This window comes from Scylla paramamosain, chromosome 34, assembly GCF_035594125.1.
Source record: "Scylla paramamosain isolate STU-SP2022 chromosome 34, ASM3559412v1, whole genome shotgun sequence".
Classification (NCBI taxonomy): Eukaryota; Metazoa; Arthropoda; class Malacostraca; order Decapoda; family Portunidae; genus Scylla; species Scylla paramamosain.
Window position 1 is genome coordinate 14742883 of NC_087184.1, and position 14303 is coordinate 14757185.

At 39.2% G+C, this 14303-nt stretch overlaps 2 protein-coding genes across 3 annotated transcripts; one reads left to right on the forward strand and one right to left on the reverse strand.

Annotated features, from left to right (window-relative positions):
- The first annotated feature begins 5116 nt into the window (after positions 1-5116).
- Positions 5117-8472, forward strand: LOC135090253 (uncharacterized). Of its 2 annotated transcripts, none has more exons than XM_063986850.1 (4): positions 5117-5399; positions 6142-7361; positions 7701-7889; positions 8200-8472. In XM_063986850.1, exons 2-4 carry the CDS (start codon positions 6178-6180, stop codon positions 8396-8398), a joined length of 1572 nt encoding a protein of 523 aa, XP_063842920.1. In that variant the 5' UTR covers positions 5117-5399; positions 6142-6177; the 3' UTR covers positions 8399-8472. The 2 variants fall into 2 exon arrangements, with proteins under 2 accessions (XP_063842920.1, XP_063842918.1); XM_063986848.1 differs by lacking the exon at positions 5117-5399 and adding an exon at positions 5438-5494.
- A 549-nt stretch (positions 8473-9021) lies between these two features.
- LOC135090257 (retinol dehydrogenase 13-like) lies at positions 9022-14282 on the reverse strand. The gene is made up of 8 exons (XM_063986857.1): positions 14032-14282; positions 13258-13350; positions 12651-12775; positions 11852-11966; positions 11349-11540; positions 10378-10487; positions 10079-10168; positions 9022-9699 (listed from the first exon to the last, which is right to left on the reverse strand). The coding sequence occupies exons 1-8, from the start codon at positions 14165-14167 to the stop codon at positions 9595-9597; spliced, it is 966 nt and encodes a 321-aa protein (XP_063842927.1). The 5' UTR covers positions 14168-14282; the 3' UTR covers positions 9022-9594.
- Between the last annotated feature and the right edge of the window lie 21 nt (positions 14283-14303).

Below are 14303 nucleotides of genomic sequence, written 5' to 3' on the forward strand. Positions count from 1 at the left end.
TCCATTTCTTTCATAAGCCACTTTGCATTTTTAGCAGTAAATGGTGAACACCTATCACTCACACCACTTACTCACTCACAGATCACTTGTCAACCAAGAAAAGAAAACTAATAAAAACATTGGTAAATTTATAGTTTAAGCCAATGTCCCCAATCTCTACCCACGGCCCACGGCGTTATTATTAATTTCCGACAAGTAGTGTAATCATTAGAAATGGTGTGAATAGTGAGAACAAAATGAGGTAGGTTATTACCACGTAGTGTGTAATGGCTTAAACTATAATAAAACCCTAACCTAACCTAACCTAACCTAACAACTGAAGTTCAGGCAACAATAATACACCATTTATGTTTACCTGTGGACTTAGAAAAAGTTGAGAGCGCTGTGCATTCCCAGGCCTATTGTGGCGTTATTATTATTTCCGACAAGTAGTGTAATCATTAGAAATGATGTGAATAGTGAGAAGAACAAAATGAGGTAGGTTATTACCACGTAGTGTGTAATGGCTTAAACTATAATAAAACCAAAACATTACATGTACCAAGAAATCTACGAAAAACTGAAGGCAACAGAGAAAATAGTTCACTTACGATAACATTCACAAAGACAACCTGACTTTTCACACGACATTTTAGTCTCAACCTCGTATATAGGCATTGTAGAGCATACCTACTGTTCATTACTGTTATCAGGGAGCGGAAGCAGCCATGATGGGTTATCAGTAGTGTGAAAGATGGTCTGTTTTCTGTCTGCCGTTCTTCTATTTTCCCTACAGGAGCAGCCAAACTGAGTCCGGGACAGCGTTGGCAGATTGTTTTGGCCATATTATCGTACTACACAGGTTGAAATCATTGTACTTCTGGTAGAATTATCGTACATATGTAATTATTCCAAATATTATGCAAAACTGCCACTTTCCAAATACAGCAGAATTTAGGTTATGTATATATATATATATATATATATATATATATATATATATATATATATATATATATATATATATATATATATATATATATATATATATATATATATATATATATATAATACGATAATATGGCCAAAACAATCTGGCAACGCTGACTGCTGCCTGACATAAGTTAACCAGTTAGTGTGTCGCGTCTGTGGATGGTGTTAGTACGCGTTTGTTTCAACTCCCAGCCTGTGTGTGTGTGTGTGTGTAACCATGCCTACAAAGCGGCTGCCAAGGCTTACCCATGAGTTAAACCTTCTTTAGTTGGTAATGAGGAAGGCGTGGGCTCTAGCAGTGGACACTCGAAGGCAGCAGTGGGTGAAAGCAAGCAAAATAAAGAAAAGTTTGGCTGTGAGAAGGTGCTAGACAGCCAGCCATAGTGACGAGGAGTCAGGAACCACCATCACCACCACAGGCAAGGTAAGGTCAGGAAGTGTTAGAATAAATTTAGGTAACTTAACGTAACTTTTTAATGAATAACTGAACAATCCACGATTTTAACTCATTTTAACGCATCTCACCTAACCTCCAGCACAATATATCCCTGTGTCAGCCTCGTCTCGTTACTAAAAACCGTAAAATTTAACTTAATGAAAATGTAAACAATCTGGCTCCTCTCTATTTATCAGCCATTATCTATCTTCTCTGTGAGTGTTTTAAACCAATACTGTTGCAAAGCGGAGCCACATGACCAAGCTTTAATATCCGCTCGTTAGATATACCTGCCATTACTTAGTTTAAGTTTGGCGAGGGTTTAAATGAGTGAGAAGGGTTGGTCGTCCCCTCCACTGGACCCCTCGACCGCCATCTTGGATAAGGCTCCCCAGCCCCCTCCGGTTCCAATATTATTTTTTTTTATTTCCTAAGTATTTTATTTCGGCTTGTAGCTAAGATTTTATGGTTTTTAAAAATATTTCGTTGTTTTTTAAGTTATTTGAGCGCGTGTGTTGCGTGAAAAGTGGTGATTTTGGCGTTGTTTTTGTGTAAATAAGAGGGCCGTTTTCGGCGTATTTTTTTACGGTCCCAAAACTAAATGTTTTATTTCAGCCTGTACTAGGTTCTTATTGGTTTAAAAAAATAGTTGGTGTTTTTTTAAGTGTGTTGCCGTCCCGCTTAGTGAAATGCGTGCACCGTACACTTGCTTTTATTCGTGTTCAACTTCCAATAATATTGAATTTTTTTCGGTAGATTTTTTTATTTGTGCTTGTAGCTCACTTTAAATGGTTTTAGAAAATAGTTCAGATTTTTTAAAGTGTTTTCCGTTATGTTTAAGCCAGAATGGGTGAACATTTGAACGATTTTAAATGGGGTGAATGTTCTAGCAGTTTCCAGATACTTCTTTTTAAATATCTTTAATACTACTGCGTTTTGAAATGTGTTGTTATTTGTGGCATTAGTTAAAATGTGTGGCAAGTCTGAATTTATAAAGCATTCCTGTCTAGCTGCGTTTTTTAGAGGGGTCATTTTCAAAATGAAATACGTACGTACGTAAATAACGCTCGCTGTGACGTCATCAACCCCCCAGCTGTGACGTCACAAGCCCCCCCCAGTCGTAACGTTATCAGAGTGGTACCTTCCCTAACTCCCTTCCAGCCCCTCCCAGTAAATATTCAGTGTTTTTTTTTTTCAAGGTATTTCAAGGTGTGTGTGTGTGTGTGTGTGTGTGTGTGTGTGTGTGTGTGTGTGTGTGTGTGTGTGTGTGTGTGTTGCCTTATCTTTCGTTGTACAGATGGTGATGCAGTGTGTGTGTGTGTGTGTGTGTGTGTGTGTGTGTGTGTGTGTGTGTGTGTGTGTTGCCTTATTTTTCGTTGTACAGGTGGTGATGCAGTGTGTGTTGCTTTGTCTTTCGTTGTGCAGATTGTTATGCAGTGTGTGTGTGTGTGTGTGTGTGTGTGTGTGTGTGTGTGTGTGTGTGTGTGTGTGTGTGTGTGTGTGTGTGTGTGTTGCCTTATCTTTCGTTGTACAGATGGTGATGCAGTGTGTGTGTGTGTGTGTGTGTGTGTGTGTGTGTGTGTGTGTGTGTGTGTGTGTGTGTGTGTGTTGCCTTATTTTTCGTTGTACAGGTGGTGATGCAGTGTGTGTTGCTTTGTCTTTCGTTGTGCAGATTGTTATGCAGTGTGTGTGTGTGTGTGTGTGTTTGTGTGTGTGTGTGTGTGTGTGTGTGTGTGTGTGTGTGTGTGTGTGTGTTGCCTTATCTTTCGTTGTACAGATGGTGATGCAGTGTGTGTGTGTGTGTGTGTGTGTGTGTGTGTGTGTGTGTGTGTGTGTGTGTGTGTGTTGCCTTGTCTTTCGTTGTACAGATGCTTATGCTTATGCAGTGTGTGTGTGTGTGTGTGTGTGTGTGTGTGTGTGTGTGTGTGTGTATGTGTGTGTGTGTGTGTGTGTGTGTATTGCCTTGTCTTTCATTGCACATATGCTTATGCAGTGTGTGTGTGTGTGTGTGTATGTATGTTTGTGTGTGTGTGTGCGTGTGTGTGTGTGTGTGTGTGTGTGTGTGTGTGTGTGTGTGTGTGTGTGTGTGTGTGTGTGTGTGTGTGTTGCCTTGTCTTTCGTTGTACATATGCTTATGCAGTGTGTGTTTGTGTGTGTGTGTGTGTGTGTGTGTGTGTGTGTGTGTGTGTGTGTGTTGAAAATGTACGCGCGCGCGTGCGCGTACATTTTCAGTTTGTTAACTGCTTAAATAATAAATCGTTTATTATTATTATTATTATTATTATTATTATTATTATTATTATTATTACACACACACACCTGTAGTTTAAGAGATTAGGTTAAGTTTGCTTAAACACACACACACACACACACACACACACACACACACACACACACACACACACACACACACCTGTAATCAAAGAGGGTACCACGGGGCTTCTTGTTCTTCCTCGCCAGCATTGGGTTGACCTTACCAGTCAGAAAATCGAAGGAGGAAAGGTCAACAGTGTCTATGAGGTAGTGGGTCAACTGGGGCTTGCTTCGGAACTTCTTGCACTTCTTTTACTTCTGGTAAAATTATCGTACATATGTAATTATTCCAAATATTATGCAAAACTGCCACTTTCCAAATACAGCAGAATTTAGGTCATATATATATATATATATATATATATATATATATATATATATATATATATATATATATATATATATATATATATATATATATATATATACAGAGAGAGAGAGAGAGAGAGAGAGAGAGAGAGAGAGAGAGAGAGAGAGAGAGAGAGAGAGAGTTTTGTCATTTTTTTAATAATTTCGTAGATTTTTGCTGTTTTGGTTTTATTTGTCAGAGAGAGAGAGAGGGAGGGAAACATAAACACAAACACACACTTGCCTGTAATAATACACATCTACTTTACCACAAGTCAGTCCAGTTTTCCTCAGCACTTCCTCTCTTTTCCAGCCGCGCGGGAGGGCAGAACACTCATAGCGCCTTTTTTTTTTTCTATCTGCACCGACATCTTTTGAGGGCGAGGGAGAGGGAGAGGGAGGGAGTCAAAACTTGCCGTCTGTGAACGAGTAACAATGAAGAAATTACTGGCGGAGTCTCTCTCTCTCTCTCTCTCTCTCTCTCTCTCTCTCTCTCTCTCTCTCTCTCTCTCTCTCTCTCTCTCTCTCTCTCTCTCTCTCTCTCTCTCTCTCTCTCTCTCTCTCTCTCTCTCTCTCTCTCTCTCTCTCTGTATATATATATATATATATATATATATATATATATATATATATATATATATATATATATATATATATATATATATATATATATATATATATATATATATATATATATATATATTATATGACCTAAATTCTGCTGTATTTGGAAAGTGGCAGTTTTGCATAATATTTGGATTAATTACATATGTACGATAATTTTACCAGAAGTACAATAATTTCAACCTGTGTAGTATGATAATATGGCCAAAACAATCTGGCAACGCTGCTGACGACTACGAGACTATGGGATGGGGACTCCGGTAGCGGACGGACTGGTCGCAGAGAAGAACGAGACCTGTTGTTCACCCGTATGGTGAGACTTGTCTCGTAAGGAAAGCAATACATCTGGCACTTTCAGGTTTTTATTTTGTTATTCAAATTTATATAAGAAATTTTGCATTACCTGATATTGATAACATTAATTTTCACTCAAATTATTGTATATTTCATAAAAATATCGTCCGGATTCCCAAATTATCGTATTATCGTTTGAGTCTCATTGTACATCGTACACGGGCAAAAATTATTGTACTTGTACAATAATTATCGTACGTCTAGCAACGCTGGTCAGGGATAATCCCCGAGTCACCTGTAGTATTAAGATCAAGACAAAGATTAATGTAAACAAGTCCGTTGGTGTGTAGTAGTTATGTTTGTTGCTGGAAACTGAGGTTTATTTCGTTATCTTCTTGTCTGTTGAGTTTCGGTGAGTGATGGAGGTGGTTTGAAAATCATTGTGCTATTCGTAAATAGACTGTAATGTTCAGTATTTGTTTTGTTTTAGGAGTCTTCTCAAAAGAGGTGAGACTGAGCTGCTGAGTGACCGCCCGGTGTTGTGAAAAAATCGGCGCACTCCTTTGACTCCTGCGAGTAAACACAGTGGCGATGCTGAAGTGGAAAATATTGAACACTTTCCTCTTGATTAACATATAAGGAATAAATAAGTAAATAAACAGAAATAAGGAAAAGCTTGTAAAATAATTCTGGAATCAAATTTTTTTTTCTCATGCCATTTTTCCCTCGCCACTTTGCGTTTCGGCAGTAATTGGTGAACACCTATCACCCACACCACTTGTGCCAACAAAGAAAAGAAAACTAATAAAAACAGTAAATGTGCCAAAAAACAAAAAAAAATCAACCGAAGCAGCCATGACGGGTTATCAGGAATGGTTTGATTAGAGGCAGAAGTGAAAAATCTTGAATACTCTTCTTGATTAACCATGTTTCTGCTCTATTTCTGCCGTATTAATGCTAGGTTAGGTTTAGGTTCATTCAGCTCATTAATTTTATTGCCATTTTTTTCATGGTTGATTTCTTATCAATTGACAGTTGTCTCACTAGTAATAACAACAACAACAGTAAGTAATTCATGTGAAATATAATAGGAGTATGCCAAACAATACAGTAGTGTTATTTGTTCTAGTAATAAAATACTGTTCTCTTAACAGATTGATAACGTGAGAGAACAGGCCTATGAAAGAGAGATGTCCAATGACATTGTATCATATGATGAAGCAGAAGACAGTGTCAGTCTTTCCAAGCCAGTCACAGGAATCAAGCCTGAGGACTCCTGCCAGGAAGTGAACAGTGTGGCAGTCAGTACCAAGACACTTGAACTACACCTCTACCCTCATGACTTGGAGGACCTCCTCAAGGAAGGAAAACAGGAGAGAAAAGATAATGAAGTGTACCAGGTTATGGGGGAAGCACTGGAAGAAACTGAACAAATTCTTGGTATGGAAACATCAAAAGATAAAAACACAGACCCATCCAGTTTACAAGATTCGCAGTTAAGTGCCTCCTCTGTCACTCCTGTCGTACTAAAGAGAAAACGTGGCCGCCCTAGAAAGGAAACCAACCTCCCAAAGACCACAACATGCACAGCACAGAGTCTGGTGGAGAGCAGACAGCTGAAGAGGACTGGAGGAAAGAACCAAACCTCCTTTGTACAATCTAAGAGTAGTGAGGATCTTGATGATGGTGATACAGACACTGAAATAAAATCCAAAAGAAGCAGAAAGACTAAAATGTTACATGATGACTATGTGGCAGATTTCAACACTTCAGATGAGGAGGAAGGCAGCAAGATATTCCACAGATTCTCAGGGAGAGGGAGAGGGAGAGGTAGGGGCAGAGGGAGGAGAAAGAATTGTGAATTCCCTGAGGCATTCAGTGATTTCTTCTCAAGTTGCCATGAATTCCTTGGGCAAAAGTCTGTGTTGGGAAGAGAGTGTATAGACTACAGTATATTGAAAGACTTAGAAGATTTTGAGGATGAGGAACAGAATCTCCTCAAAGATAATGAGTGTGAGAGTTCCCCCATACATAAACGTGAAGTGAAGGACGGAATAGAAGGAGTGATTGGGCCGGGAGGACAAACACGGGTGCAAATTGTCAATACTGGAGACGTGACTGTGATTGATGATGAAGAAAATTACATATATAACATCATCACAACCACAGGGGAGAGGGAGAGTATTACCCCCATCGTGATTCCCAAGGTGGCCAGTGATGTGCTTGCTGACAGGCAGGATGGTGGCCCTCTATCAGCCACTATGAAGACAAATAGTGATGACAAAGGAGCTGCAGACTTCATTGTGCAAGAGGCAGATACTGAGTTCCAAGCCACCTCTAAGGAGACACAGAATAGACAACAGCAAACTGATAGGTATTTCAGATTGTTTTTTTTTTTTCTTCAAAGTTGGAACTGTGCAGGTAATTAAATATAATATAACTATAGAAGAAGTTCATATTTAATTTTGTCTGTGATGCAAAAATACAGACATGGAAATTGATTGTTTTATGTATAAGACTTGAAATTGTCTACTTAATTAGAGTAAGTCTGGATCAGCCAAAATGAAACTACAGCCACTAAAAGGGTTGAACTACTTGAAGAGTCCTCTTGCTGCCACTGGTGTCTTTCAAACTTATATTCCTAACTTGCACTAGATCTGATGGGGAGCCACAGCAATCAGAGAGTTCATTGAAGTGAATTGTATTGTTTCAGAGCCCTCTACAGACAAGTGGCATCCTTGAAACAAAAATACTACCAGGCACTGCAGGAGTTGAAGAAGAAGCCACAGGTTTCCACATTTGCTGACCTTGTGTATGGTGCTGCAAGCTTCCTCACTGATGATCAACTTCTCTTCTTCACAATGCAGCTCAAGTCTGGCTGCCCAAACATGCCAGGCATCAAGTATGTCCTTTGTAATGTAATATTTCATGGCATCCTTACCACATTTTAGGGAACACACATCTCCACATTAGTTGTTGACATTAGTTGTTTGAGTAAGCTAAGACAGTTTTACTGAGAAGTAAAATTATATACTAAAATTATCACTTGTTTTGCTGTTAGTGTTTTTTTCCAGAATTATTCTCAAAAATTACATTACACCATTTATAGTTTTACATTTTATATAAAGTTGCATTTTTGGTCCCTAACTGTTATACAGATGTATAAATTATTCAAGATTTAAATATATTTCCTTCTTTCTTCTTGCTTGCAGATACAGTGCACGGGAGAAAATGTTGGCTTTGGCTTTTTATCTCCAGAATCCAGATTTTTACAAGTGGATCAGTTTAATCTTCCACCTGCCCAGCAAGGTTGTCCTGGAACGTTGGCTGGATGGAGTTACCAGAAACAACCCAGACGATGCCAAGAGGCTCGTGTACAGCGTTTATTCTAGATACGTTTTCAGGCCATGAAGGATCAGGGCTTTTATATTATTTAACGGGTAAGCTTACCAAATATTTTGATAATAAATCCAGCATGTATCTAATGGAAGCTTTTATTCAACTTTCTTAATGGACAAATTTATCAAACATTTTAAGTAGGCATCCAGGAAGTATCTGACAGGACATTTAAGAAACAGTTTGTCTCTCAGTAACTTGTGCTTGGGCAACCTTGGTGAAATTCAAGAGGCACAACCATGTCCCATCTTGGTCCTCCTCTTCTGCAACTTTTCCCATGTTTATATGTGGTCCTCACTAGTCTTCCCACAAGTGTTTCTCTCTCTCTCTCAGGTTATCTCATGCAGTCCCCCCACTTCTTTCAGTCACCTTGTCTTGTTTCCAGCCGCATTTGGATCCATCATTCCTCTGGCCATGTACTACTCATCTATTCTTTTAATGTATCTTAAATGCCATTATGTTTAGCAGCCACACTTATAAGATGATCCCCATTTTTTATCAGGAAGACCGGAGTGGTAAACAGTTCCCTGCATCCTCCTTAAGTCACCCACTCTCTCTCTTCAGCCAGTTTGACACTCACCTCCTCTCAGCTTACTTTTGTGATAGTGTTGAAAAGAGATGGTTAAGCAAACACTGTGCCTTTTGTAATTTTATTGGTGAAGAGAACTGTAGTTGGTTTCTTTTGTCTTGGCTGCCACTTTTTGTGCATCTGGTACCGAGGTACATTTGTAGAGAGCAACTCTGTGTGTGCTCGCCTACACACACACACACACACACACACTCTTCTCAAGAGCAAACTCTCACCTGAGAGATTTGGTAACTTTCACCAAGTTTCATTATTTTCTTTAATAGGAAACCCAAACATGTTATTGCTTTGTGCATCACATCAGTTTTCTATCATCTTGTACATACAAATGATAAAATGATACACTGTTTACTTTTATTAGAAGGAGAGTAAGGTGAATGGCTCAAGCAGAGGTTGAGCTGTGGGTTTTTTCCATGGTTACCAAAAACTGGATACATACTTCCAAATTAGACTATACACTCCACTGTCAGAGCCACTTCCTATATTTTGCATCAAATGTTTACAGATCACACATTCATTATTTTAAAATCAGCAATTACAAAGTTTTAAAAAGACTGTGTTTGTATATAAAGAGAGCTTGTCAGTTTTCACTCATGACATGCCTGCAGATATTTCATAACCATCATTAGTAGTGTATCTCATCTTCCTGAAGCTTCACATCCAGCTCACTTGCTTCCCAGAGCTTCTTAGCCATTCCCCGGTGCCTCGCCAGCTCTGAACACTCCTGTTCCTGCACGAAGATTGCAAGTGTGCATCATTACAAATAACTTATTGATATTCTAGCAGATCCATACCTAAATAGGATAAATTAGCCAAATGAAAAGATAAATAAATCTATCTGATCATATACTGTACCTAGCTTACCTCAAGTTACAGGGAAACAGCTGAGACAAGGCAGCTGCATGATATTTCATCATGGTAAGAATAAAAATACAGAGCAGGGGTTCCTTGCCACATCACTGTTCCTTTCAGTTCTCTCATGAACAAAAAGTGACAGTATTCTTGCAACCTAGTCATAAATCATGCAGGCAGGTTGTGCTTCTTAAAACCCTTAATTACAGGTAATAACAATGATGTATAAAGCAAATTACAACTAAATTATGTCTTACCTTGCAATCAACAAAATATTTTCCAGAAACACCATCCACCTCGTCTGATACAGCAAGGTAGATGGTGGTCTGTGCTCCCATGTCAGAGGTCTGGAAGAATGAAATATTAATAAAGAGAGAGCAGGAACATAACTCATAATCATATTTGTGAAAGATGCTATCACGGGAAGCAAATATATTGACTCACTATGAAATATAATACTAAATATTTTGAGACAAATACAGATTGTTATAGGAAGACATCAGCTTGGTACTGAAATGAGTAAATTAAAGTTAATGTTACAAAGAAACTAAGTTACCTTGCCCATCAGCTGGAAGAAGATGTCAACAATGGCTGGTATGATACCTGATGCCTTGGCATTGATCTCTGTGGCCACAATACCCGGATGAAGACTGTTGGCTGTGACGCCTACAGGAAGAGTAGTGAGTTATGATGATACAGGATGGTAATATTGCTGAATGTCTGTGTTATGCCAAAAAACACACTATATAAACTATTTACTTTATGGGAATGGGACATTGGATATGTCTGTAAGAAATAATACTAAAAATTCTGAGAGTAGTTATGGTAGAATGCCTCCATCTACCACCACCCTGTTAATCACTGTCATTGCCCCACTGTTCCCCTGCACTCAAAGAGGCCCCTGATACTACAGCATAATCAGCAGACTCAGTGCTGGCATGGGTCAGACGTGACAGCTGACAAAACACTTCAGATAGTTGTGAAGAGTCCTGCCACATATGATAATATGCTAAGTGCCATCTCTCACTCCTGCCAGCCTAGTCCACTGATGCAAGTGATAACTGTGCCCAGGGCCTCCACAAGTGTTGGGATTGAATGATTGGAGGTGATGATGCAAATAAATTGATATGGAGGATATATGCTTGTTGGAAAAATTATATTATACTAAGAAAGTAATTTTGAGAGCTGACATACTGTGGAAAATATGGAAGAGAAGGGTGCACTTGTGAATAAGGGAAGACAGCTGCTTAGAGAATAACTATGTTGCATTTTAAACTGTTAACCAACAGTTACTATTTAATGTACAGTGGCTACAAAACTGTCAAAATAAAATTAAATTTTTAGATAAATTCAGCAACATGAACTCACATTCAAACAACTATTAGCATACTGTACATTTATGGCCCTCAGTAATGCAAGAATTCTGGTTATTCTTTTCCATAACGGGGAGATCAGTATTAGTCTCAGGTGTGCTATGATGCTTTTGACTGACCAAAATATACAAAGACTGAAAGTACTAAGGCTCACCTGTGCCCTTGAGCTTGTTGGAAAGTTCCTGCGTAAACAGAACATTACAAAGTTTGCTCTGATTGTATGCAGAGATACTAAGATAGGAAGATTTCTCAAAGTTCAAGTCCTCAGGATCTAACTTTTTGCAAAATGTGTGCATCACAGAGCTGACATTTATGATCCTGCTGGGGGCACTCTTCTTCAGCAGGCCTGTAAAATGTCACACTCTGTCAGATTAATCCTTTCCTACTTGATCAATACTTACAAAGATGCATTCCATTTGTAATTCACACTCTTGACCAACTAATGCTTCTGAAATCCTACAGCAAGAGCTTAATCATATCTTCCCTTTTAGCCTCAAACATCTCCCTTCCTCAATTCACAAAAATAAAGAAGCTGACACTGTAGTAACTAAATATACTTTTCTGAATGCAGAATTCATTTCCAGAAAATCCTCACACATGAAAATAAATAATATGTTTCATGAACAACTTCAACACTTGTGATAATTTTTCCATTACCAAGTAGCAGATTGCTGAGGAGAAAGTGTCCATAGTAGTTAGTAGCCATGGTGATCTCCAGGCCATCCTTGGTGGTCTCCCTTTTATGATAGCCAGCAATGCCAGCATTGTTCACCTATTGAGAACATAATGGGAGTTGTGAGAAGTCAGTAGGCCCACACATGACAGTTCCTGTATAAAATATGCATAAGTAAGTCCATTTATCACCTCTATCCATAAATTCATAAAACCTCTTAGAGTTCTTTATTGGCTGCACTAACAATCTTCCTATCTCCCTTTCAAATTTAACTTTATGGAGCCTGAATTCATTAACTTTTATCCTATAATGATTACTTGTCCTAAGGATCTTGTCTACATCATGCTTGTTATATTTCTTGTGCTTCTTAAATCAAATCTCTTCATCTAAGCCTCCCAACAGAATGATTTAAAAATTCTGATTTTTAATGAGGAGATCATAAAATGTACTAGTGTGCAGCTAAATCACCACAGCTTAATATGACAAATATGAAAGAAAGAGACTTATGTATAACCGAGATGTATGAAATAGGTGAAAAAATAGTAAGTGAATGGGTGGTGTTACTTCTGACACTGTGAGGAAATAAGTAGACAGACAACAGAAGCACTGAAAGATGTTTTTGAAAAATCTGGTCAGAAGTCGGGTAACATACTGTACTCATTTCCACTGTATTTAGTTTTCCCTCAATTTTAAGTCCTCTGATCTGATAAAAATCTATCAATTTTTAAGTTTTGCAAGACTGTCAGCAGGTCAGAAAGTAATGATAGTAGCACCACAGCTTACCAGAATGTCCAACTTCTTCTCAGATTTCAAAATTTCATCTGCAAAACGACGGACAGAGCTGAGATCAGACGTGTCCAGCTGCTGCACTTCAACATTGGTGTTTCCTGAGCTTTTTATTATTTCATCTGCAAGAAAGTGATCCAGTTATCCTGGTACTTTGCTTTATATGTATTGGGACCTTTACCACTGCCCCCAGTGTAATGCCCCACTTTGAAGCCATGGCTGGGGGACTGAACCCCTGATCAGAACAGCAGGACCATGATGAATGCTGGGTCCCAAGATATTTTTGTGGTCTTTATACTCCCATGTGTTATGACTTTCTCTTCTTTTAGAATATGTCTAGTTTTACTTTAGTTTGTGTAGGGTAACACTAAAGTTTGTGTAGGGTAGTGTTGCTTGTGAAATCCACTTGTATCACAAAGTCATTAACTAATTATCTCTCTCCAGTAATAATAATGGTGGAAGACTTGACTGATAAGTCTATAATTGCTCCCGAGTCCAAGGTAATGGTGTAAGCAAAGATAATTCTCTCTCTCTCTCTCTCTCTCTCTCTCTCTCTCTCTCTCTCTCTCTCTCTCTCTCTCCCTCTCTTCACACAGACACACACCTGCCACCTTCCCAGCCTTGTCAAGGTTCCTGCAGGCCAGAATCACTCTTGCTCCACGCTTGGCAAAATCCAGAGCGGCAGCTTTCCCAATTCCTGTTGAAAATAATTACAGTACTGGGTTAATTTGGATACATACAAGCACGAAACTCACATGTCGTGGAGAAGGATTCGGTGACCTTGCCGTAAATGTAAAGAAATTTTCCTAATTTGATTTTTGAACGCCCTTATTTCACTTATTTTTCATCACCCCCAAAAACCCCCTATTCCCCACAGGCCCCCAAGGTTATTTGAGGGGATTTGGGGGGGGTTAAGAGAGAATGGGAGGGGCGGACTTTTTATCAGAAGTGCAGTCATTTTATTAAGATATCAGGGCTATTTATATTAATCATTCATCCACTCCCACCATCCCACTGCTATCCCTGTGCCCAGTACTTGCGTTAATAAACACGAGGGAAAAACTACACTTTTCCTGAGCCTGGCAATATAAAAAAAAAAAAAAAAAAGAGCGGCCTGCTTACCCACAAGCCAAGCCCACTTGCATCCTGCAGAGTAGATTTCTTATGCTCATCCCTCAACCAACGGCCGCCGACACCCCTAGGAAGGCTGAGGGCATAAAAATAAAAAAATAAAAAAATAAAATAAAATCATCATTTACACACAAACTCATTACTGAGGGGTGTGGGAGGGCAAGAATTAAGGCGGAATAAGACCCTCCAAACCTCAGCCTCTTATGGTCATTCCAGTAAGCCTAAACCCCACCACTTAGTATCTTACCCGCAGAACTTCCTGTGACAATGACCGTCTTCCCGTCCAGCTTCGTCTCCGAGTCGCACCTCCCTGACCTGATCCTGTATATCAGACGCACCCCAACCACTGTCACCGCCACCCCGATCAGAACTCCTAGCCACATAATGACCAGATAAGAGAACCACCGACCACTACTTCCTGTCCCAGCAGCACACAGTAAATGACACCGCGGCCGCTCTCGTGGGATGCCCGTGTCTCGTGTTTCGCAGCCTCAATAACGTATGTCTGCCATGACGTCA

Coding starts and splice junctions, on each gene's coding strand:
- LOC135090253 (XM_063986848.1), top strand. CDS start 5,453: ATGTTCAGTATTTGTTTTGTTTTAGGAGTCTTCTCAAAAGAG. Junction 7,362..7,700: donor AGACAACAGCAAACTGATAG/GTATTTCAGATT, acceptor GTATTGTTTCAG/AGCCCTCTACAGACAAGTGG. Junction 7,890..8,199: donor CCAAACATGCCAGGCATCAA/GTATGTCCTTTG, acceptor TCTTGCTTGCAG/ATACAGTGCACGGGAGAAAA.
- LOC135090257 (XM_063986857.1), bottom strand. CDS start 14,167: ATGTGGCTAGGAGTTCTGATCGGGGTGGCGGTGACAGTGGTTGGGGTG. Junction 13,351..14,031: donor TGTCACAGGAAGTTCTGCGG/GTAAGATACTAA, acceptor TATTTTCAACAG/GAATTGGGAAAGCTGCCGCT. Junction 12,776..13,257: donor CAAGGCTGGGAAGGTGGCAG/GTGTGTGTCTGT, acceptor ACTTTCTTGCAG/ATGAAATAATAAAAAGCTCA.